The sequence below is a fragment of the Melitaea cinxia genome, chromosome 25, assembly GCF_905220565.1.
Source record: "Melitaea cinxia chromosome 25, ilMelCinx1.1, whole genome shotgun sequence".
NCBI lineage: Eukaryota > Metazoa > Arthropoda > Insecta > Lepidoptera > Nymphalidae > Melitaea > Melitaea cinxia.
The window spans coordinates 7,753,510-7,777,528 of record NC_059418.1 but is presented as its reverse complement, the minus strand read 5'-3'; the positions used below and the strand labels follow the sequence as shown (position 1 = coordinate 7,777,528).

The following is a 24,019-nucleotide window of genomic DNA, read 5'->3' as shown; positions in this document are numbered from 1 at the left end:
ACGATTTTGCAATTGTCTCAATATAAATTTACAGTTTTTATTAATTGCCTGTTTGAATAAAGGTATTTTTGATTTTCAGAATCTTAACAAAAGTCGAAAAATGTTTGTAAATGAGGAGGCTTAATTCCAAATTAATTATTTATTTTTTACGAAGTTGGGTTATAAAATAACATTAAATTAGATCAAATTTTATGATTTAACTTCAAAATTTATTTATTGACGATAGGCTTTCGTAAATAAGCATAAAGTTTAATTTTGGCCAGTATCATGTACATGTTAGGTAACTACTGCACCGCTGTAGCAATACCACTCCATTGCGGGTGGCGCGTTGCTACGTTACACGTGTAAAAATTATTTTACGTAAAAATATATAGGAACTGTTTGATTTGTTTTTTTTTTTTTAAATTATATCCAAGGAGTTTGTCTTAATTGAAGGTTTTAATCATTATTTACTTGAAATAAATTTAAATTTAAATTTCTCTTCAGTCCTGTCAGTGTTTTAAAATCGTATTAGAACACATAGGTATATTCACTTTTTTAATTTAAATTTTGAACGTAACAATATTGATAAAAAATACTATTAAGATTATACTTTTTATTACGATTATATGATATTATGTGATTTAGAAAATTGATTAACATTTTAGGTTACTACTATCATATATTATTCGTGAAGTCATATTGTATAACATAGCATTCTCCTTCTGAAAGAGTTTTTAAAATTAGTCTAGGAGCAGTTGAGTTTATTTCTTACAACCAAAAAAAAATCTTCTTTATTAATTTATATTATAGACAGAATGACACTGTGATTGAACACAGCTGTCCGTACGCAAAGGAGGTAATATCTTTCGGACTACATGCCCTTTCCAACAACAAGTATTCAGGTAGGTTTTCCCGCCTCGGTTTCCTAAATGATACCATGAAAAGAGCTGCCACCATCCACGTTCCTGCTCTTATCGAGCCTACTGGAATTAGTCGCGATTAGGACAAGATATCTACCCGATGGATTGACGTTGGTCTCTGATAAAGGAGACGGGCGCTTTTGTGGGAGGCAAGCTGCGTTGATACACTGGCTCCGTCTCATGTCAGGGTAACAGCCTTAAAAGCCGGAGCCGCAGCGGAAAAGGCTGAAATGACTAAACGGCGCAAATATACGTCACTAATTCTAAATTACATCTCTGTGCCGTTTGCAGTCGAAACACTTGGACTTTGGAGTAGCAGTGCTAAAAATAAAATAAAAGAGATAACTCCCAGGGCACTACACCTTGGGACACCGAGGTTGCTCCAGGAAATCGTCGGCAACGTGAAGGGTCTGCTAGGCTTCCTCAAGGAGCTAGGCTGGCACGAATAGTGCCCACCAGCCGATCACGCAAAAAAAGGCGCACCAAGACTTCGAGTTGCGGAAAAGAGCCCGTGAACAACAACAACAACAACAAAGAGATAACTCCTCGTCTTATTGCCTCCATTGGAGACAAGAGGGCTGCTGAGAACTTGGAGCAGCCCGACTTGGGAAGTACCTTAACCTTACAGAAGATCACAGCTAGATAGCACTTCTCTCAATTAGTGTTGTGTTCCTGTGAGTAAGGTAGAGAGCTGCTGGACAGGATCGGGGGTAGAGTCGGTAACGTGCTTGCGATGCTTCTGGTGTTACAGGCGTCTAAAGGCTACGGCAACCCTTATTATCAAGTTAAATGTACGCTACGAAATGAGAATGAAAGTCGGTGTAGGAAAATCGTCATCAGATATTTGACATGACGATGATGATATCGTCATGTCAAATATGGTTTCATAAGGAGTTAATTCAAAAATATATATTTTTGTATTAGTCGTCTGTTACTTGTAACATATGCATTAAGTTCCTTACCTTAGGAACGGACGATCATATGTATTTCAAAGATATTTATATATAATCCATCTTGTTGATACTGGTTCTCATACCGCATAGCAGTAACTTTGGCCTAAATTTAGCAGCGATTGTTTAACACTTTGATTAATTACTTATAGAATAACATTTCTATTAGTTAGAGGCCTTCGTTAAGCCCTTTTTGGTATATTTTAACCGACTTACAAAAAAGGTGGAGGTTGTCAATTCGACAGTATTTTTTATGTATATTACTTCAGAACTGGTGACTGGGTGGACCGGTTTCGATTATTGTTTTTTTAATCGATAGGTGGTGCCTCTCGCTATTTGCATAGTTTCGTTTATATTTCATCGAGACATGTTGAGTACTTTTTGAGTACTCTGTGTTATCATTTACTTGATTATTTTATCGTCTACCTATGTACGTTGTATTACTTGTGTGTGTGTAGCATACACTATTATGACCATAACATTACAACACATTTATATTATATCAAAATCATAACTTAAATTTTCTTTTATTTAAATCGGTAACAAAAATAATAAAAAATTATATTATTATAGGTTTTCTAAACTAGCCCATTAGCGCAGCTGTTTTCTGTTGCAGGGGATATGGGTTCGATTCCCGGGGTGGTCTGGGTGTAATAATACCTATGTATTTCTTATTTATATGTGTATTTATTTTAAAAATTATTTTATTTTATAAATATAGCAAGAACTAACGACCGTGTGTGTATGTTAAAATATACATTATTTGTTAAAATATTTTTTTTTTCTTTTATTAACTTTACTTTTTTAACTTTCAACTTGTTTCTTTTTTTTAACTTAACTTTCTTTTATTATTGTCGAGTATTTTATTTATTTATTTGTATTAATATTTTTGTAAATGACAATATTTTGAGTTTCGTTAAGTGTGTATATCAACCTTATGACGAAATAAATGTTTTCATTTCATTTCATTTAACACTTTATTTATAATTTCATATAGTTCATTTTATTATTATAATTAATACTAGCTGAGTTGGCAAACGTTGTCTTGCCGCTAAACGCTATTTAAAAATAGGGGTTGGTGGTAGAAGGGTGAAAATTTAGGGTTGTATGTATTTTTCAACGCCAAACCATAATAAAATTAAAAATAAGTAAATTATCTAAAAATAAAAAATATTTGGGGTGGACTACCCTTAACATTTAAGGGGATGAAAAAAAGATGTTGTTCGATTCTCAGACCTACCCAATATGCACACAAAACTTCATGAGAATCGGTTAAGCCGTTTCGGAGAAGTTTAACTACAAACACCGCGACACGAGAATTTTATATATTAGACTAGCTGACCCTGCAAAACGTTGTTTTGCCATATATGATATAAAGCCCCTTAATCGCCAGCCCCCACCCACCCCTTATAACTTAGAGGTATGAAAAATAGATGTTGTTAGATTCTCAGACCTAACCAATATGCACACAAAATTTCATGAGAATCGGTCAAGCCGTTTCGGAGAAGTTTAACTACAAACACCGTGACACGAGAATTTTATATATTAGATTATGCTGTAAAAATGTGACCTCAATGGTGTCAAAATGATTTAACAGTGAATACTAATAAAAAGAAAAATAATAACAGAAAATAAGAAAATAATTATTTTTAAATTAAATTTACAAATTACAAAAATTTACTGGTAACATCGTTCACACAAACGTCAATAAAAATATCACAATAAAACTACTACAAATCCAATGAACTACAACTGACTGACTGTAACAAAAAAAAAAAATTTCAACCTTTTTGGCATTATTAAAATTATCAAATTAAAATGATATTCTATCTTTCCTAACACAATTTTATAAACTTATCAATGTTGCTATAAAGAAAAAATTGTTTAGAGGCATGCGCGCGCATCCATCGACCCGATATGTGTTATCGGAGGACTCCAGTAGCGGTCCAATCACCGTATAGGTTGGACGTATGCTTGCATGGGTGAGTTACACTACCCCGGCGCTCCTAGCGTCGACGATGAAAGGCAGTACCGGGCTCCTTTCCGCCGAGCCCCCCAGTACAGATGGCCGGCACCTCAACCCCCTCAACCCTCAGCGTTCGCACCCTGGAGGAGGGCCCCAGCGCCCCCGAGGCCTCCAGATTATAGACGCAGTGCTTCTTACCCTGGAAAACCAGACGAACCTTACCAGGTAGGTTATCATATGTTTTTACAATACTTATAACGTACAAAAATATAAAGAGAAAATCATAAAATTCAGTAATACATAAAAATAATAAGCAATAAATTTTTTATTACATTTTTATTATAAGTAAAAACTCAATACGTTTTAATATCTTTATCACGACGTGTATTAATATTTTCTAAAAAGAAAATTTCAATTAATTTCTAATCAAAATCCATTTTGTCATGATTATGATTTTGATTAACAGCAAATGCTAAGCAGAAAATTGGCCTAATTTATATCTTTTAAATACCAATTCGTTATATCGGCTATGTAATTTAATTTAAATTAAATATAATAGATAACAAAACTTTATATATTTTAAACACATGTATAATATTCAAATATTTATAAATTAATCTCTATGTATATATATACTAATATTTAATGTTCTTAACTCTCTTACAAAGAAATCCTTCCGATCACATGTACAGCTAGAGTAGCTGTTAGCTCAAAAAATTAATTTAAAAAAAAAATGACAAGGTTGAACTCAACTCTAATAGGTATATATTAAAAATATATATACAAAAAATTGTGTGTGTGTCTGCTTCGGCACGTGAATGGAGTGTACTTCCTGTAAAACGATCACTAACTTTTATCTGAGGTAACTGAACTAGGGCACAGCAGGAAATTTCCTGCTCAAAATATGTGACAGCCCGACTGAGATAGTACCTCGACCTTACAGAAGACCACAGCTAAATAGTACTGCTTTCAAGCAGTGTCGTGTTCCCGTTGGTGAGTAAGGAGACCAGAGATCCCGGGGAATTGGGGATAGGATCAGCAGCGAGGTCGCGATGCGTCTGGTGTTACAGACGTCTATAGGTTACGGTAATCGCTTACCATCAGGTGAGCCGTACGCTTGTTTGTCGACCTAGTGACAAAAAAAAAAAAAAAAAAAACCATCAGGTGAGCCGTACGCTTGTTTGCCGACCTAGTTATATAAAAGACATAATATTAGAAATCGAATCAACAAATGTAACTTATTCAATTAATGTCTAATCCTTATCAGAGAACTGTAAGAAAATGTTTCGGAAACATTTTCTCTATACATTAGTACAAATTAAATTGTGAAATTAAAATTGTACCTTAAATTAATTGAAGTCGTTTTTTTAATCGACTAAAAAAATGGAGTAGGTTCTCAATTCTACTGAATTTTTTATGTGTGGTAGTTACCTCAAAAAAAAAAAAAAATTAAAAATAAACTTTGTACTACGTGAATCGAATATTTTTTTTTTAAATCTAAAGGTGATGCTTGTCATGTGTTTCCATTGAAATGTAATCGAGATTTGAGAAGTAATTTTTACTTGACTATTTTTTTCGTCTACCTTGTTATTCGTCTACGTTGTGTTACTTGTCGATGTAATTGAAGTCGACTTTTTTTTTCGTTTGCGAGCAAACACAATTATTTTTGTTGAGAAGAAACACAATATTAAGTTGAGAGTTATACTAATATTATAATGAGGAAAAATTACAATTTTTGTTTGCATTTGATGATATAAAAAAAGTAATGAACTGATTTTAGAAATTCTCCGTTATCACTAAGTGACATAGGCTATATTTCAACGAGAGTAAACGAGATCAAATCAAAATCGTGGGCCGTTAGAAGCCGCGAGCGAAAAGCTAGTTATTACATAAGTATCTTAAGACGTACTACGTATATCGTTATCGTTATATGTGAGAAAATTATGTCAATTACTATGTACCATAGAATTTAAATTATATTTTATTTAAAATGCAATGCGAATAACTTTCAGAATATAAATAAACGTAACAGGAAAAATATTAAATTTTAATTGGGGCTAATTAAGCCCAAAAAATGTTTCAATGCAGTTTATTTATGTTTAGAATTTATAAAATAAAATCTGTAGACTAAACCATTTATTCTCATATCTACCAAATAATCTTTGTTAAATAATTCTTGTTTGTTCTCCAACGAAAAAAAAAAATTAACTTTAATTCACAGCGTAGTCGATATTACTCAAAAAATATTATTCATCAGGTCTTCCTGAAATTTAATTAACAATCACAAGTTTCGAATGAAAAAGTATCATCAAAATCGATACACCCAGAAAAAGTTATCAGATACCTCCTCCTTTTTTGAAGTTTACTGAAAAGGTTACATATATTTATCTATACAAATAAATCAAATTTGAATGCCTGTTTGTAATATTAAAATAACAGCCTTTTACTAAATGCATATGGATGCATACACGGTACATATACCAAAATATTTTTTTTACAATTTTTGTCTGTCTATCTGTCTGTCTTCTTGTTCCGGCTAATCTCTGAAACGACTGGACCGATTTTGACGGAACTTTCGCTGGCAGATAGCTGATGTAATAAGGAGGCTAGTCTACTTTTTAACCGACTTCCAAAAAAGGAGGAGGTTCTCAATTCGACTGTATTTTTTTTAAATGTATGTTACATATGTAAATCTTTGATAATGCGTAGTTACTTGACAATTTTTCCGTCGATCTACGTTGTATTATATTTTAGAAATTTATTAATTTTCTAACTCTGCGAACTGAAAAATAATTATTTTGTTAAATTCCTCGCAGACGAAGTCGCGGGCACAGCTAGTTTATTATACAGAGCTTTCGAAAGTGTCATTTTAATCTTAGTTAGGGCTTGGGTTACCTAATCTCTTGAAAGAGTGTTCTAAATATACGAGTAGTATATAGCTGACCCAGTCCGTGTGTTTTCTGAAACTAAGTCTTTGCAGTTATTAATTAATTTTTAATTTTGTAAGAATCTTCTACAAAATATTGAGAAACTATGTAAAAACATCAGGTTGTACTCTATGGAAATAATATTCTAATACCAAGTTAAGAGAGGCTATGAGATTTTTTTCATAGGGTTTTATTCAGCCGTTTTATACTTTTAAGCATAGCACCAAATTAGTAAATCATATTTATTTGGCTAGTCCTTAGATCAAGGGCCGCCATTTTGAAATTAGATAGGTTAGGGTTTTTTTTTGTAACGAAATTATGTCGATAATAGGTCAAATTTTAAGCTTAGATCATTCGACGGCCGTTAATTTAAAGGCTTACCATTTATTTTAATAGATTATAGAGAGTCATAATTTTGTTTGGTGGACATCTTTACTCAAATTTTATTGCTGTGATAAATTTTCTTACAACCCTTAAGATTCGTAATCGGTAATCGAAGTAAGATGACATAACATAACAATACACAATTGTACACCAAAACAGAAATAATACATATCAGATTGATTTTAACAGAGTATAAGGTACGAAGGGCGGCCTTATCGCTGAAAAGCGATCTCTTCCAGGCAACCTAGGGGCAGAGGAGATGGTATTGTGTCGGTGTAGGTGTAAAAATTTTGACATAAACGTGATGTCTTGTATATATTTTATAAATAGTAATAAGTGTATTTGGTTTAATAAAATGTTCTTGATTGTAATTTTGGAATTGTCTCAACATAAATTTAAAGTTTATATTTATAAAAATAATAGATAGAGCGTATTATTCGTTGCAGGATTACATAGTTAATAAAGATGTGTGGACTTAGTGACGCTGTATTTCATGCAAGATATTACTAATTTTGTATTAAAACACAGTTTATATATTATTTTCAAAAGAGTAATTGCGGAGTTTCTTGCCGATTCTTCTCTGCAGAATATACATTCCGAATCGGTGGTAGCTTCACTTTTACAAAAAAATAATAATTTTTAAAGCTTAAATTTGTAAAATGACGATTCGAAACTGCTCACGGGGCCTATTTGAATGAAGTTGTTTTTGATTTTGTATCTATTTTTCATATTCGCTACGTAAAAGCTGTCTAATACAGGGCTTAAAATTGTATTGTAGTGCCTGTAAAGTCAATTGTTTTGATGTTGTACAGCAAACATATTATGCAACAAGAGTTTGTTTTATATAGAGTCCTTGTTGATAAAAATTAAAGTTATACTTGACATGTAAGGAAAAGTGTTCCGGAGAATCATTATAATAAATATTATTTAATACTTAAATTTATTACAGCGTGTTAGTTTTATACCAATGTACAAGGTATCATAAACATTAAAATTTGTAATGATAACACATGATTAGCCAAAGAGCCACCAGCTTTCGAATAAAAAAAATAATATCAAAAATCGGTACAAAAGTGACAAGTTAGGACTTATAATACACAAAAAATATTATGGCCAAATTAAGAACCTTTTTTTGAAAATTAAAAAAACTATGTCTTACTGACATAGCACACCATCTATATATTAAATACGAAGCACACACTTATAGTTTATATAGAGAAGGAGTGCAGAATTCTAATATTTTTTTTTTAAATTATGCATAAAAAAATAATTAAATCCATAAAAAAATATCGTCTTCGTCGTATTTGACACACACACGCATACCTATATACTCTTTTGTTTATTGTAAGCCTGTGATCAAATTGAGAATAGATTATAGATTAATATTGTTTGGCTTTAAAAAAAATAATAAGAAAAAAATCAACTGTCTATTTTTTTTTCATAACAATACTTTATTATTAATTTGTCAATATCTTATAGTCTATTTATTTTTAGTCTGATAATGTTGTGTATTAAATTTTTTAACGATTTAAAAGCAATAATTTTAGTCAAAAAAAATCTGTAATGAAATGACGCAACAAAAAAATGCTTTTTTATTTTATTTTATATATTGTTTGTCTTTACTGTGTAGTCTTGTCGAAATCTGTGATTATAGAAGTATAGTACTTGACAACAGAACCTTAATAATGTCCAAACTTTTAATTTAAATTAATTATCGTCGAATTTCGACCACTAGGCGACCACTAGTCCCGATAAATGGCTGAATACATATCTCGTATTAGTGGTTAAACGCCATGTAAAAAGTTGAGGGCAACGCATGGCTCATTAAAACCGTGGCGTATCGATCGCTATATAACTGGGTCAGAAGGTCGCATCACCGTCTCTCCTGTAACACTAGTACCAACATACTGTCACTCGAGTTATTACTATTATTTTTTTAATACAGGTAACATATATATTAATACGTGCAAAAACTTCGTACCCCGTTTTACGAAAATCGCGCGGACGAAGGATTATGAAATTTCGTACACTTATCTTAATATATATAAATCTCGTGTCACAATGTTTGTCCTCAATGGACTCCTAAACCACTTAACCGATTATAATAAAATTCGCACACTATGTGCAGTTCGATCCAACTTAAAAGATAGGCTATATTTTATTTTGATATATTATGTTATTATTATATTTCAGGAAAAAATAAAGTGATACGAAGTTCGCCAGGTCAGCTAGTAGTTTATATAGAGGAGTACAGAATGCCGATATATTTTTTTTTAAATAAGCATAAAATAATAAATCAATAAAGACAACATTATACACACTACCATGTACTTGACACACACGCATTTAACATTATGTCCGTTTTTAATAAATTAAGAATTGAGGTAATTATATTTATAGTGATGACTTACAGAATCGGAATGTAGAGAAGAATCGATCAAGAAACTCCGCCGTTAGTCTTTACATATACTTTTGTTATTTTTTGTTATAAAGTTAGTCATATCAATCTTTTATGAAATACAGCACAGTAAAAATTATATATGCACCTATTATATTTACATTTATACATTTTTTAATATCATATCAAAAATCGACCGTTCCAGCCGGGATCGAACCTGCATCTCCGACTGACCGTGTGCTCGCGCCAATTAAGCTATGGAACGATGTACCCGCTAGATCGTTTTTGATATGATGATTTTATATTCGGTCTAAGTGACCTTTGATATGATACAAGCGATTTTTGATATGATAGTAAAAAATATTTAGAATTTCCTAATGTGGGTAACACAAAAATAAAATCGTTCAAATTACATTTTATATTTAAACAGTTAAAATTATTAGGTAACACACGTAATTTCTTTTTTAGTTTTCATTCTAATTTTGATTGGATTTTGATTTGATATAATTTGTTTGTCACAATTATTGAAACTAACATTGGTAACTAATAAAAATATGGACTGATGTCTGCAATAAATGATGATGATTATTATTTATTTATTTTTATTTATTTAACAATTTATGTACATTAGGATAGCAATAGGAAATAGCTCTTATAAACAATGCTGGTACAAAGGCACTACTTATCCCATGATGGAATCTCTTCCAGTAGTCCTGCTACAGGAAAATTATAAAACAGTCGCAAAATTAGCGTGTACAATCTCAACATATTAAGAATAAAAATATAATATATAATAAATACATAATTATACAACATATAAATGCACACATACATAATAATACTATCGTAAAAATTCAGTCGAATTGAGAACCTTCTTTTTTCGAAGTCATTAAAATAATTCAATCTTCAAAAAGTTAAAAACAAAAACATGTTACAATATGAATGATGCTTAAATAGAAATTATTCACGTGATGGGGTGATCGTATTTAATGATTATGTCAACACTCACCCTTTTAGCCCTCATATACGATGGCAACACGAGGGCATCACGAAGTCATTACGACAGCAACGTGTCGTATGAAAACGCCCATTTATTGCTACGCCAACTCCCCATTCATTGGTCTAGCCGCAGTCTGAGGATCAGTCCAATCTATTGGTTCACTTCTTAAGAAATCGATATAATGTGCGATATGAAAAAAATATGGGTGACGACCGCTCCGCTCTGGTGTAATGGTGCGTGTGTCATGTCGACGGCGCCTAAACACCGACGGTCGCAGGTTCGATTCTCGCTCGGAGTGGATATTTGTGTTCGTACAAATATTTAATTCCGGTCTGGTTAGTCCTTGTGGGTCTCCCCATCCCTATTTCGGTATATTAATAAAGTCCTCGGTATGTTAATAAATAAAAAACAAAGAATTTTTACTTTTATTTTTTAATACCCGGTTTACCCACAACTAAACAGGCATGAGAAAAATGTTTGCGGTATTACACACAACGCCCGCCATTTACTTCAGCCATTTAAACAGTACGGTCCTGACTTAATTCTTTCGCGAATTTGTCGAATAACTTACGTACATACCTCATTTTTATTCGACGATTAAAACTGGCTCATCAATAAAGCGACGTGCTCTTTACGTGGTAAGCTCAAATCAGGATTAAAATGTCGATCAAGTACAGTTTGAAAATTCATTTTCTTCACGATAACGCCTCTTTTCCAATTAAAATGAAAGGCTGAAGCTTTATCTTTGAGTAACGAGAAATCTTGAGGAAATTATTGATTTATATTTGCTGGTATGAACTAGCTCTGTCTTGTTGTTTAAGCCATATATTTTCCGATTCCGTGGAAATTTCAGGACAAAAAGTATTCTATTTGCTATTATAACTGAGGTAGGAAATAAGGTAGGAAATTTGAAAAAATTATGATGATGATGATGACAGAAGATCACAGCTAAATAATACTGTTTTCAAGCAGTCTTGTATTCGTATTGGTGAGCATGGTGTCTAGCGCTCCTGGGGGAAATTAGGGATAGACTCGGCAACGCGCTTGCGATGCTTCTGGCGTTGCAGACGTCTATAAGCTACGGTGATACGCTTACCATCAGGAAAGCCGTACGCTTGTTTGTCGACCTTGTTATATAAAAAAAATCTGGATCTCCAGCTGCCTCTCCTCTGCCTACCGAATTTAATTACAGTTAGATGTGTAATTTTGTGTAATAGAGTAAAAAATATTCATCAATCTTCACAAATTTTCACATTTATATATAATATAAGGGTATCCGCTACATTATCCGCTAAAACGTATTGATAACCAGGTTTCTTTCAGGATAAGGTATTTGATATCCTAATACAAGATACGCTACAACTTTTTAATTTAACAGGCTAAGAAAGATAGAGAACAGATAATAGTAAAAAGAGTAGTTTGAGGGTAGAACAGAAAAAAAACCCAGATTGGACTAGAAGCTTAACTTGTAGATGAGAGAAAGAAAATATGTGCTTGCACCTCTCTTACACTCCTCTTGCTCCGTTCACACTTTTCGTAACGTTCTCGTCACGCATTAGCCAGCTTACTCCCCAAGTCAAGCGTGCTTAAAGAAGTTTCAATTTAAATACTTAACAGAAAATGTTCTCTATTGAATAATGTTATTTATTAGATATGCTGTGTGGTTACGGCATCAAAGAATATAGCCACTCCTCTCTTCCCGTGGGTGTCGTAAGAGGCGACTAAGGGATAACACAGTTCCACTACCACTACCTTGGAACTTAAAAAGCCGACCAATGGCGGGATAACCATCCAACTGCTGGCTTTGAAATACACAGGCCGAAGATGGGCAGCAGCGTCATGGCCTGGCGTGTGTTTGGCCTTGGCAAAACACACGCCATTTTTGGCGTGAACTTGTGGAGGCCTATGTCCAGTAGTAGACTGCGAAAGGGTGCTGTGATTGATTGATTGATTTATTAGATGACTATCTTTAAGACTTTATCAATAATAATAACTGAAATTAAACCCGGGTATTTTACTGTGACATAAAAAGACATCCTCCCTGTATTATGGTATTTGTAGCCCATATTTGTTCGTTAATTTTTTCCAAAAACAAATCAATATATGGAAATATTTACACAATTAGACTTAAATAGAACTATCTTTCTACAATATATTCGAAATTCATAAAAACCATAAACAATATTTTAATTTTTCGCCGCCTTTTCCTGTTTTTTCACTACGTTTTGATTGCTATACTAGATACTATTACTGATACAAGTAACGATTCCAATCTCTTTGCTACAGAGCCATGAGGGCAGGTCAACAACCTACTTGGAAATACTCTATACTAATATTATAAAGAATGTACTCTTATAACTCGGTATGACAATTTGGTCTTCATTTGTCCATATTTTAATGAGTTTTATGAGATATTTCTCATATGGATGTTATGACTACCACTGAATATCAGTCACTATAAACAATTATGACTAAATAGTACCCCTAGCTATCATATCGCTGAGCTTAAGCTGAATTATGCGATTTTTCTTGTTCTCTTTCCTTTAGCTGTTCGTTTGTCCTTTTGTGAGATCCATATCTATATCTCGGCCAGCTACACTGCGGCCATCAACCCGCCTGCCCAGTGTGGTGTGGTGTGTGGTCGCTACATGTCAGGGATAGTCACAAAAAGGAAGGCTTCCAGTTCCCGGTGGCCCTACTACTCTGAATAGGTTAAGGAATGCTAACAATCCCTGGGCTACGAGTGGTTATCATCAATTGACTTGATTGGTTACGTTCCGTTTACTCCAAGGAAAATATAGCAAAAAAATTACGGGGTAATTTAAAGGCGTTCAAATCATAATTGCGCAATACTTTTACAGAAAATAGGGATTATGATATCATTATGTTCGGTGAGCGAAAGAGTCAAAACTCGATATTGCTTTTCCTTACTCACTTTCCTACTTAAAAATCCCTATTTATTTTTTATTATATTAGTTACATTTCGAAATCAAAATTTAATTTTGATCGGTCATAGATTTTAAGTTTTTTTTTTGTATTTATTGGTTTCAATATTTAACGTTATTAGAAAATTATATTTAATTACATACGAAGGGTTACGACTGTTGCCTTATAGCATTTAGCTATATATATAATATTATATATATATGTATGTGTGTATGTATGTGTGTGTGTATATGTTTATGTGTATTTATATGCGTAGTGTATTTACATCTTATTATGTAATAAGTTATTTAATTTTTTGTATAGTGAATATTGTTTATGATATGTGTATGTTTGTATGCATGTATGTATGTTTATTTGGTTTTCTTCCTGTTTTCTTTCATTTTAATTCTCTACACCCTTTCCGCTTTTTTCACATTATCTCCTCCAAGCTGGTTGACTGGAAGAGATCGCTGTTTAGCGATAAGACCGCCTGTTGTACATTTCTTTTTGTGAATTGTTTTATAAATTGTAAACTTCTTTTTATGTGTACAATAAAGAGTAAATTAAATTAAATTAAGGGTTGTCCTTCTCAAATTTTGTGGTATAAATCTCCCCCTAAGGTTTCAAACGTCGGGATTTCAATGAAGTCGGTTTTTCCGTGGGTAGCGCTTACAATTTCGAATCGGATACAATTTTCATCTTTCCCTTCAATTCGGAAACCTAATGGCGCTTAAATTTGAGCGTTTACAATATCACTCGAATCGAGTATTTGATAGAATGAGGGCGTTGTAAATAATTGACATTTCAGCGATCGAACAAGATATGGGCATTGAGCTGCCAGCCTTTGTGTTTTGTATGTGTATGGCCATTTTGTCTATTATTAATTGTAATGTTACTAACCGTAAGATTTCATTAAAGTATTTTAAAATCAAACTACATATTATATTTTTAAGATTTTGATGAGCCTTTTTGTGTCTGTATATGTGTATGGAACTTTTTCCGTTGTTGTGATCTCCATTCCAGGACACACCTGCTCCAGCGTCCATCGCTTCTGTGTCACAGGTGATCAGTCCACTACCACTTGCTAATTCTGAGGGCTATATCTCGGTTACTTTCGTTCTCTCGCGGATAGACTAATTTCTAATCCTATCTTTGAGTGACCCCCGAGCATGGCCCGTTCCATTGGACATTGAGTGACTTTAAATTAGTTGACCAGTCCCTTCGTCAGTGTCCATAGCACCATTGAATCTTCTACAAAATTTTATTCAATTATTTATATTTGAAATTTATTTTATTTATTTATTTATTAAGAAGAAATTAGGAATTTATAAAAAGAAGGTGTTTCTCAATTTGACGATCTTCACGATATATCCTGCACTTGTAAAGAGAATGTAATTTCTTTTATTTCATTGTTTTTGTATATAGGAAGATTATATTTGATACTGTTTCAATATATTGTATGTGTATTAAAAGATATAGTGGCACTTAATAGTACTACTCAAATAAACGAATTAAATTAATCGTTACCTTCTTGTATTTACATTTTTTAAATTAAATAAAATGTTTTTGATACTGTTACCACTTACAGATTCGTCTTATTGACCCAAGTGTTATTATGCACAAATAAATGATGAGAAAACAAAATGGCGGATTTTGGCCAATTTTAAATATTTTATATTGCTGTATTTTGTATGGAAAATTGAGGAAATTTGGAGTAGAGAGAAGAGATAATTTAGGTAGTTTCCATTTCCGGGGCCCGGAGGCTTTGCCCGGGCCTACCGCCGGGGCGAGGTGGCGAATGCTAGCGCGACCCCATCTCGCCCCACTCAGGTGGACGTTAGTCAGTAGGAGTCTGACAAAACCCTCTGGTGCCCCCGCGCTGGAGAGTATCCATGATGGATTTTCCCCACGTAAAATTAAAACAAAGGTAGTTTCCATTTATTTTCTATTTTCCTATAAACTTGTCTCTAAAAGTAATCTCTTTTAGTCAATCAATGGTCACGAGAGATAATATCGTATAGAGGGTGAGACAGTTCAAGAACTACCCAATAAATATCGACGATAATCTCGTGAAAAAGGTCGTAAGCGCCATGCAAAACGCATCGCTTACGCGTTTAATTTTATTTTATTTTCAAATTTCGAAAACTTACAGCTAAATTACAAATGTAAAAAAAAAAAAAATGATTAAGTTACGGCCAGTTACAAGTTTTCACAAAAGGTAATAATGGATATAAGGTTGGCGTTGCTCTAAAAATAAGAGTTTTTATTTCGTTAAATTTTAATTTACATTGTAAGAAAAATCACTTAAATCTATAGACACTCTCACCTGAAAATAAGAGAAACGACAATTTAATTAATTAATTATATTTTATTATTATTTTCCGATTTCATCAAACACCATATTTTTATACTTTTATTATTTTTTTTATGTCATCTGCAATGACAATTCAAAATACTAAATTTAAATATTTAGAGATAAAAGAGGATACTCTTTATATGGATATGTGGGATAAAATTAATTTAGTGTAAAATCGAAAACAATAACTATGCAAACAACTCTATACAAAGGCCAAGAACACGTTTTTCTTTCTCTGTCGTGACGTAATTTCGTTTCATCGAATTTCGAATCGCAACGATTTTAAAGAAGTTTCACATCACTAATTTTAAGTCACTTAAGAATAAAAGTATAAGAATATCGAGTTGAAATGATTGTTGAACGAATTGCATAACATTAGCAAAGAATGCGTACAAATACACATTGTTCTGTTTTGTTGTTGATATCGATCCGATTGTTTTGAGCGACATTCATTTTGACGTTGTGGCTGCCATGATTATTTACTGAATCATTCTGAATGTAATTTACAAAACTATGTCCATGGTCACTGCTTCATCATTTCATCTGAGACGTTCGACCACGATTTAGTCTGTAACATCCCACTGCTGGGCATAGATCTCTTTCCTCGTGTAGGAGAAGAATTGGGGCTTGTTTATTTGTTATAGACTATTTTGAGACTTTTGGGTCGCCTGTGGGTGGCATCGTAACTTTCGAATGGATGAATCGATTACGAAGTTAAAATTAAATAAAATAAAAATATTTATTTAGAAATAAAAAACGTTTACATAGATGATACCGTTGTTGGGACATCCTTTTAAGTAAGTGTTTTACCTGTGTCAGGATGTCCCGCTCTTCCATATGCATACTTAAGGAATAAAAACTTAACATTAGAGAAGAGATTTTTTTAAGTGAAACCGAGTTTCTAGACTATTCTTAGCTTTCTTCGATAAAAATCGATCAAACAATTTGAAGGATGTTAACTTATCCGCAATGATGTATGACGTTTTCGTGATAAAATGTTATTATATTTCATTGTCAAATTAGTAATTAATTTAGATTTATCCAGCTAAAGGTGACGATAATATAGAAACTTTGACCTGATGATTCAACTAGGTTGGTCTGTTGAGATTCAACTGTTAGAAAATTTACAATAGATAATTCGTGTTTTTCTTTTGTTTTTTGCTTTTTTTTTTGCACCAGGTTAGATTCAATGAGCCACGCGTTGGCGTAACATGGCTACGTTAACCTGGGGCTGTGAACAGGATGATATGCTGAGAAGCCAAATAAGTTTTATTTTGCGTAGCGTAAGAAACCTCATTTTTAACTGACTTCCAAAAAAGGAGGAGGTTCTCAATTCGACTGTATTTTTTTTTTTTTTATGTATGTTACATCAGAACTTTTGACTGGGTGGAGCGATTTCGACAAATTTTCTTTTAATCGAAAGGTGGTGTGTGCCAATTGGTCCCATTTAAATTTATTTGAGATCTAACAACTACTTTTCGAGCTATATCTAATAATGCGTTTTTACTTGACGCTTTTTTCGTCGACCTACGTTGTATTATACCGCATAACTTTCTACTGGATATACCGATTTTGATATTTCTTTTTTTGTTCGAAAGAAGATATCCCAAGTTTAGTACCATGATAAGGAAACCAGGATCTAATGATGGGATCCCAGAGAAATTGATGAAAATTCTTGAAAATCCGCAATAACTTTTTACTGGGTGTACCGATTTTGATAATTCTTTTTTTGTTGGAAAGAAGATATCCTTAGTTTAGTACCATGATAAGGAAACCAGGATCTGATGATGGGATCCCAGAGAAATCGAGGGAACTTCTTGAAAATCCGCAATAACTTTTTACCGGGTATACCGATTTTAATAATTTTTAATTTAATCGAAAGCTGATGTTTGTCATGTGGTCACATATAAATTTTATTGAGATCTGATAACTACTTTTTGAGTAATCTTTGATAACGCGCAGTTACTTGACTATTTTTTCGTCGATCTACGTTGTATTACTCGTCGATGTAATTGAAGTCGGTTTTTTTTTCGTTTGCGAGCAAACTCAATTATTAATATAATAGTTATTAGGAACTCAAATTATAATGTGCGTGTGATGATAACCTGAATTATTTTATTTTCGACGTAAACGAAATAACACAAGGACACACAACTAGAGAGTGCAAATATTTGTATTAAAAAAAAATCGTTAAAAGTTAACAATATTTGATTATCTAATCACAGTTTGATAAACTGTACATAAATGTATAGTTTTTAAATGTATTCTTGAGTTATATGAATTATCTGATGTAGTGTACAATGAATAAGTACATAAACCCATACATACATATACACCAATAAATTAGGAACGCATTTCTAATGTTAAACTAGCTGTTCCAGAAACTTATGACTAATTTATTTATTTATTTAGAAAACTAGCAGCTTATACATACAATTTTTAACCGACTTCCAAAAAAATTCTCAATTCAATTGAATTTTTTTTAGTATGTTACTTCAAAACTTTTGACTGGGTGGACCGATTTCGATGATTTTTTTTTTTGATCGAAAGGCGTTGCGTGTCATGTGGTCTAATTTAAATTTAATTGAGATCTGACAAGTACTTTTCGATATATATCTAATAATGCGTATGTACTTGACTATTTTTTCGTCTACCTACGTTGTATACCGCATAACTTTTCATTGGGCATACCGATTTTGATGATTCTTATTTTAATCGAAAGCTGATAGTTATTTTGTAGTTAAATTTTAATTTGATCGAGATCTGACAAGCATTTTTCGAGTAATCTTTGATAACGTGTATTTACTTGACTATTTTTTTGTGTACCTACGTTGTATTACTTTTCAGAGTAAACTGAATTATTATCACAACAACAGTCATAGTCAACAGTCATAGCCAATAACAGGTTTTTTCTAAGGTTATTGGTGTTATGGAGATATCGTTGAGAAAAAAATAAATAAAACAACAGTCACAATCAGTACATTGCGATACACAAAAAATACTTATAACAGAATTTTGATGTAGAGACACAATTAACTAGCATTTATACGCATACGTGAATAACACATGTGAAAGAGGCGTATACAACTACTCATATACATACATATACAAACACATATATACTTATCTTTATTTATACTTTGTTATGATGACTCAGATAGTATTTTTATATTTATTTTTATTTTTTTAAATCATTTGTAAAATGATATTAATAATTTTGTGACGTGATAACGTCTTATAAGTTAATGAACACCGGCTGCGCGCACGAAAAACTGTCACGTTCCGCTTGAGCCTGAGCGTGCAAGCGAGAGCGCGGAAAAAGCGATAGAGAGGCAAGATCGGCCCAAGCGTTGGCTTATGACACATTTATTTCTCTTCTCGCGTAACGTAATTCAAGTCAATTCATAACAGTATGCAATTTTTCATCAATGTTTTTTATGACGTGATCACGTAAAACTATCGTCCGTAAACCGACTTTACAGACAACTGATTTTTTATGACGATAGCTGGGTGAGGTTTGAGGAAAACCGGGATACATGATGAAAACTTAGGGAGATCTATGTCAAGCTGTGGAATGCGATACGCTGAAGCGAAATAACTCTCCAGAAGCTATATGGCAGTAAATATTCAGATTAACATCTTCCCAACGTTATGAAAGTAGCACGGATGATTTCGCCAATGTCACGTAAAATAGAAAGAATGCGAAAGAGATGAATCGGTGCGGTTGAGATTACAACATCAATAGACTTTTCGAAGATCGGAAAAATAGTAGACATCTTATAAGAAGCCAGTAACAACTAGTCAAAACTAAACAAACTAGTCTAAGAAAAAGATCAATAACATATCAAATGGTAAATAAACGAATTAAATAACGGCATATATCGGAACCCAATAGGGTTGTTAGAAGATGGCGTTATTAAAAAAACGTCGTAACGCCATCTATCGGAATCATATTGATTTCCGATAGATGGCGTTAACAAAAACGTAACGAGGTCATTCGTTCAGTAGATTTTACTCCTCATGTTTTTTTATACTGGGCGGCTTATATGAAAATCGATTCTTAAGTATTAAACACCAATAAGCACATTAAAATATTTTTCAGAGCATACGCTTTCGTATTATTCGTTGTTTTCCTACAGATGATGTTTTGTAACATTTCAATTGATTTTAGCAATGACGTTAGTTCTATCTTATCTTTTATTTATCAAATATCTTCCAAAAAAGATTTGGTTAGTAGACGAAACCAAAATCTTATTAGATTAATATCTATAACGAAAACAAAAAATTTGAATTTCAAATTTGCTTTGCAAATTTATAGTAGTAGGTAGGGGTATAAATAAATAAAGCCTTTATTTACTGCCCACTTGTTTTGAATTAATTTTTACAATGATTTACTGCACAATGTACTTTACTTACACAATGTACTTTTAAATGGCATAGCACTATACAAATAAATACAATTTTTAACTAATTTGGCAACTAGTTCCTTTGTCAGGTTGTTCTTCGAAATAAGCCTTCCCTAGTTCCTCCCATACTTATTTTTCTCGAGCTAATTAGCTAATAGGGGTATATACAGAATTATATACTATTATATATGTATATTATATATATTACAAACTCATATATACATATGCTTAAATGTCTACTGAAACATAAGTACATAGTTAAGATACCATTTCTTTACTATATTTTTAAATCGTTACTGTACAATGTATAGCTGTTAATGTAAAAATAAAACAGATTAGAACCCACTTCTCATCCATAGTCACAATTCTATCACGATTTAGTCTGTAGCATCACACTACTGAGTATAGCTTTCTCAATGTAGAAGAAGGTATCTATAGTCATTTTAATAATTATTATACAAATGAAATTACAAATGAAGGTCCTGCATGAAATACAGCGATAAACTACACTCGTTTGTTTATCTATATTATGGTAAATATTTATGATGACACACAGATTGTATTAGAGTGATCGAGGCATTCGTTGAGTTGTACCCTTGACAACCGTTGATAGAGGATTCCTTTATATTGTATTATGTAAAGCAAACAATAAGTATTTAATAATCTTTGCATTTAAAACCAAGTCGTATATTAAAAACCAAGTTTTTGTATTATTAGAATTGTTAATATCAACGTTATTAAATAAAAATGGTCCTATAATTAAGCCCATATATAACAAGCACGTATATGCTAACAGATTCACAAATAATTGAGGTACCGCTCAGTAAGAATACTAAGAATGCTTTTATGTATTTATAATTCTATTTATATTTATCTACTTTTGCACAATCCACTTTGTTACTAATAATCTCCTTTTACCTGAGGTTGTCTGGAAGAGATTGCTTAAAGCAATAAGACCGCCTTTGTATGTCGTCATTGTAACTACTTACTTTTTGTTTAATTTTATTTCTGTTCTTTTGTTTTTTTCCTTTTTTTTACTACGTAAAAATGTTTGATTATATTTATACAAGAAGTAATAAAAAAATATATATAAGAAATACGTTGTTCAAAATCTGGAATGGCCGAACTTATGAAGTACTTCAACCTTATAAAAGTTACTGGAAAATAATATTGCTCTCATGTGGTGATATGTTTATGTAAAACGGCAATCAAAGCAACCAAGGACACCTGTGTTGATAACGAGGGTAGAGTCCGCAATGCGCTTATGACCATGGTTTTGAAGGTATCCATAAGCAATTTTACGGCTTTACAACAGGTAGACTGTACTATACACATAAATTAAATTTTTATTTTGATATTCGTATGAATTACTAGCATGGGCTAGTAATTCATACGAATTCATTACTAGCCCATGAATTCGTCAGCTTCTTTGGGCTAGTTGGGGAAGCTTTCAAAATGAAAAAAACCCGATTTTGAAACATTCTTCATTGGTGCTCCGCTTCTATTGGTCTTAGCTTGATGATATATAGCCTATAGCCTTCCTCGATAAATGGGCTATTTAACACAAAAAGAATTTTCGAAATCGGACCACGGTTCCTGAGAATACCGCGTTAAAAAAAAAAAAAATTCAGCTTTATAATATTAGTATAGATGAAGCTATGGCTAAGTCTGTTCACATTAACTCTGAAACGTTACAGTTTGCATAAAATACTTTAAGCAAACATGTTAGGGACTAAAATTTAAAAATAGGGACAAACTTATAATAATTCTAATTGTTTAAGAGGACGGGGACCGGGACGGGCGCTTTTGTGGGACGCAACCTGCGTTGACACACTTGCTCCGTCTCATGTCAGGGAAACAGCCTTAAAAGCGGAAGCCGCAGCGGAAAAAGCTAAAACGACTAAACGGCACAAATATTCGTCACTAATTCCAAATTACATCTTTGTGCCGTTTGCAGTCGAAACACTTGGACCTTGGAGTAGTAGTGCTAAAAAAAAATTAAATGAGATAAATCCTTGCCTTATTGCCTCCATTGGTGACAAGAGGGCTGGTGCATTTTTTGCCCAGAGAATCGGCATAGCGATTCAACGCGGAAATTCTGCCAGCATTCTTGGCACTATTCCACGCGGACATGATTTATACCAAAACTATCTGTAAATATTTAGTTCTTAAGTTGTGAATTGTAAATATGTATAATGCTTATTAAGCCATTACAGGCCAGTTTAGGAATTAAATTTATATATGACGTGGTTTGAAAGGAATCAGTTTCTTAGTTGAAGCATCTAGTAAATATAGTTAAAAAACTTTTCAAATGGCCACTTTTAAAAATTACCTCCTAACATAAGCTTTAGACTACTGCAGCATCTGTTGCCGATCTTTAGTGAAACTACGCTTGATATGAAAAATGTCACCAACATTAAAATAAAGAATGGTTTAGCTTTACATAATGTTGTCAAATATTTTAACTGCTCGCTATAATTAAAGGGATGTCAAGCGTCGAGTACTTACGGCCATTAGCTAAAGGCCGGCAACGCATGTGTAATTGCTTTAATACTGCAGATGTCCATAGCGACGGAAGTCATTTAACGCTAGATGGTACCTTTCAATAGTTTGCCCCCCCCCCCTTTATTCTATAAAAAAATTAAGAGAAGAAACGGAATCACTGGTCAGTAAGTACTGACCAGTGATTTCGTTTTGATTTTCTTTTTTTTGTAGTTGCGAGGAATTTTATTTAGGATAGGCATATTTAAATTTTATTTTATTTATTTAATACTCTTGTTGTATACAAAAGTTATACAAATTGTATCTTGCAGAACTTTAAAAGCAAATTTTAAAATTCTTACCAAAAACCATAATACCAGTATATTTATTCAAGTCCAAGGGGATTGCTATTAATAGTTCCAAAATACGTTGTAGAATAGACGAAAAAAATTTATCAGCGTGGTCGAGACTACAATTTTCGTTTAAATTTCAGACCAAAATGAGTAGTATAAGGGTATTACATAATCCTATAATTGGTACAAATCATTGGCTGAAATATTTGAGCAAATTTTTGCAAGAGTTTGATATTGGATCCAACGTTTTTTTTATAGGTGTTAGATCAGCGCTAAGTTGAACACGTGGAACTTAAGCGAAGGTCGTTGTTTCAAATATAAGTGAGCACCATTGAAATGTTTTAAGAGCTTTTGTGCTTCCTATTTTATCTTGTGGTCAAGAAAAACTTTAAATCTGCTTATATCGCAAAGTTTGATTTTTTGTCAAGATTTTCTAGGTTGTTTTACTAGATTTGTTTTGAGGTTTTATAGTATTCTTCCTTAGTATAAATCTTAAGCCCAATTTTAATGAAATGAATATTACAGAGGTAATAAAATAAGTTTTTTTAAAAAGGAAATGCTTAAGAATAGTGTTTGGCAAAGTCACAAATAAGTTTTAAAATATCTGCTTTAATACTGCCCTCATAATTTTTTACTATTTATATGCTTTCCAAAAGAAATATAGTTAAAAGTAAACGAAACAAGTGCTGTAGAACACACGACAGAATTAAAAATTATGACACGTAACTCTCTCAACTCTCGTAACTTTATCTTATCTAACTTATATCTCTCGACTTCCGTTCGCATCGCCCGATCACACTTTTCGTAACGTTCTCGTCATGCATTCACCAGCTTACTCCCCAAGTCGAGCGCGTGTAAAGAAGTTTTACTTCAAAATTTTACAAAATGCTTTTTAACGACTAAATTCCATATTTGAATTTTCTAGCAAGGTTTTAATAGTCTTTAATGGCCTATTTATTTTAATCTAAAAA

At 32.5% G+C, this 24,019-nt stretch overlaps 1 protein-coding gene across 1 annotated transcript in view; it reads left to right on the top strand.

Annotated features, from left to right (window-relative positions):
• Positions 1 to 3,795: 3,795 nt before the first annotated feature.
• Positions 3,796 to 24,019, top strand: part of LOC123665920 (cytoplasmic polyadenylation element-binding protein 2) — an 83,943-nt gene continuing 63,719 nt past the window's right edge. Inside the window, exon 1 of the mRNA XM_045600149.1 lies at positions 3,796 to 4,043. Coding sequence (XP_045456105.1) covers positions 3,831 to 4,043 — 213 coding nt within the window. The 5' untranslated portion in view covers positions 3,796 to 3,830. The remainder of the gene's footprint in view (positions 4,044 to 24,019) is intronic.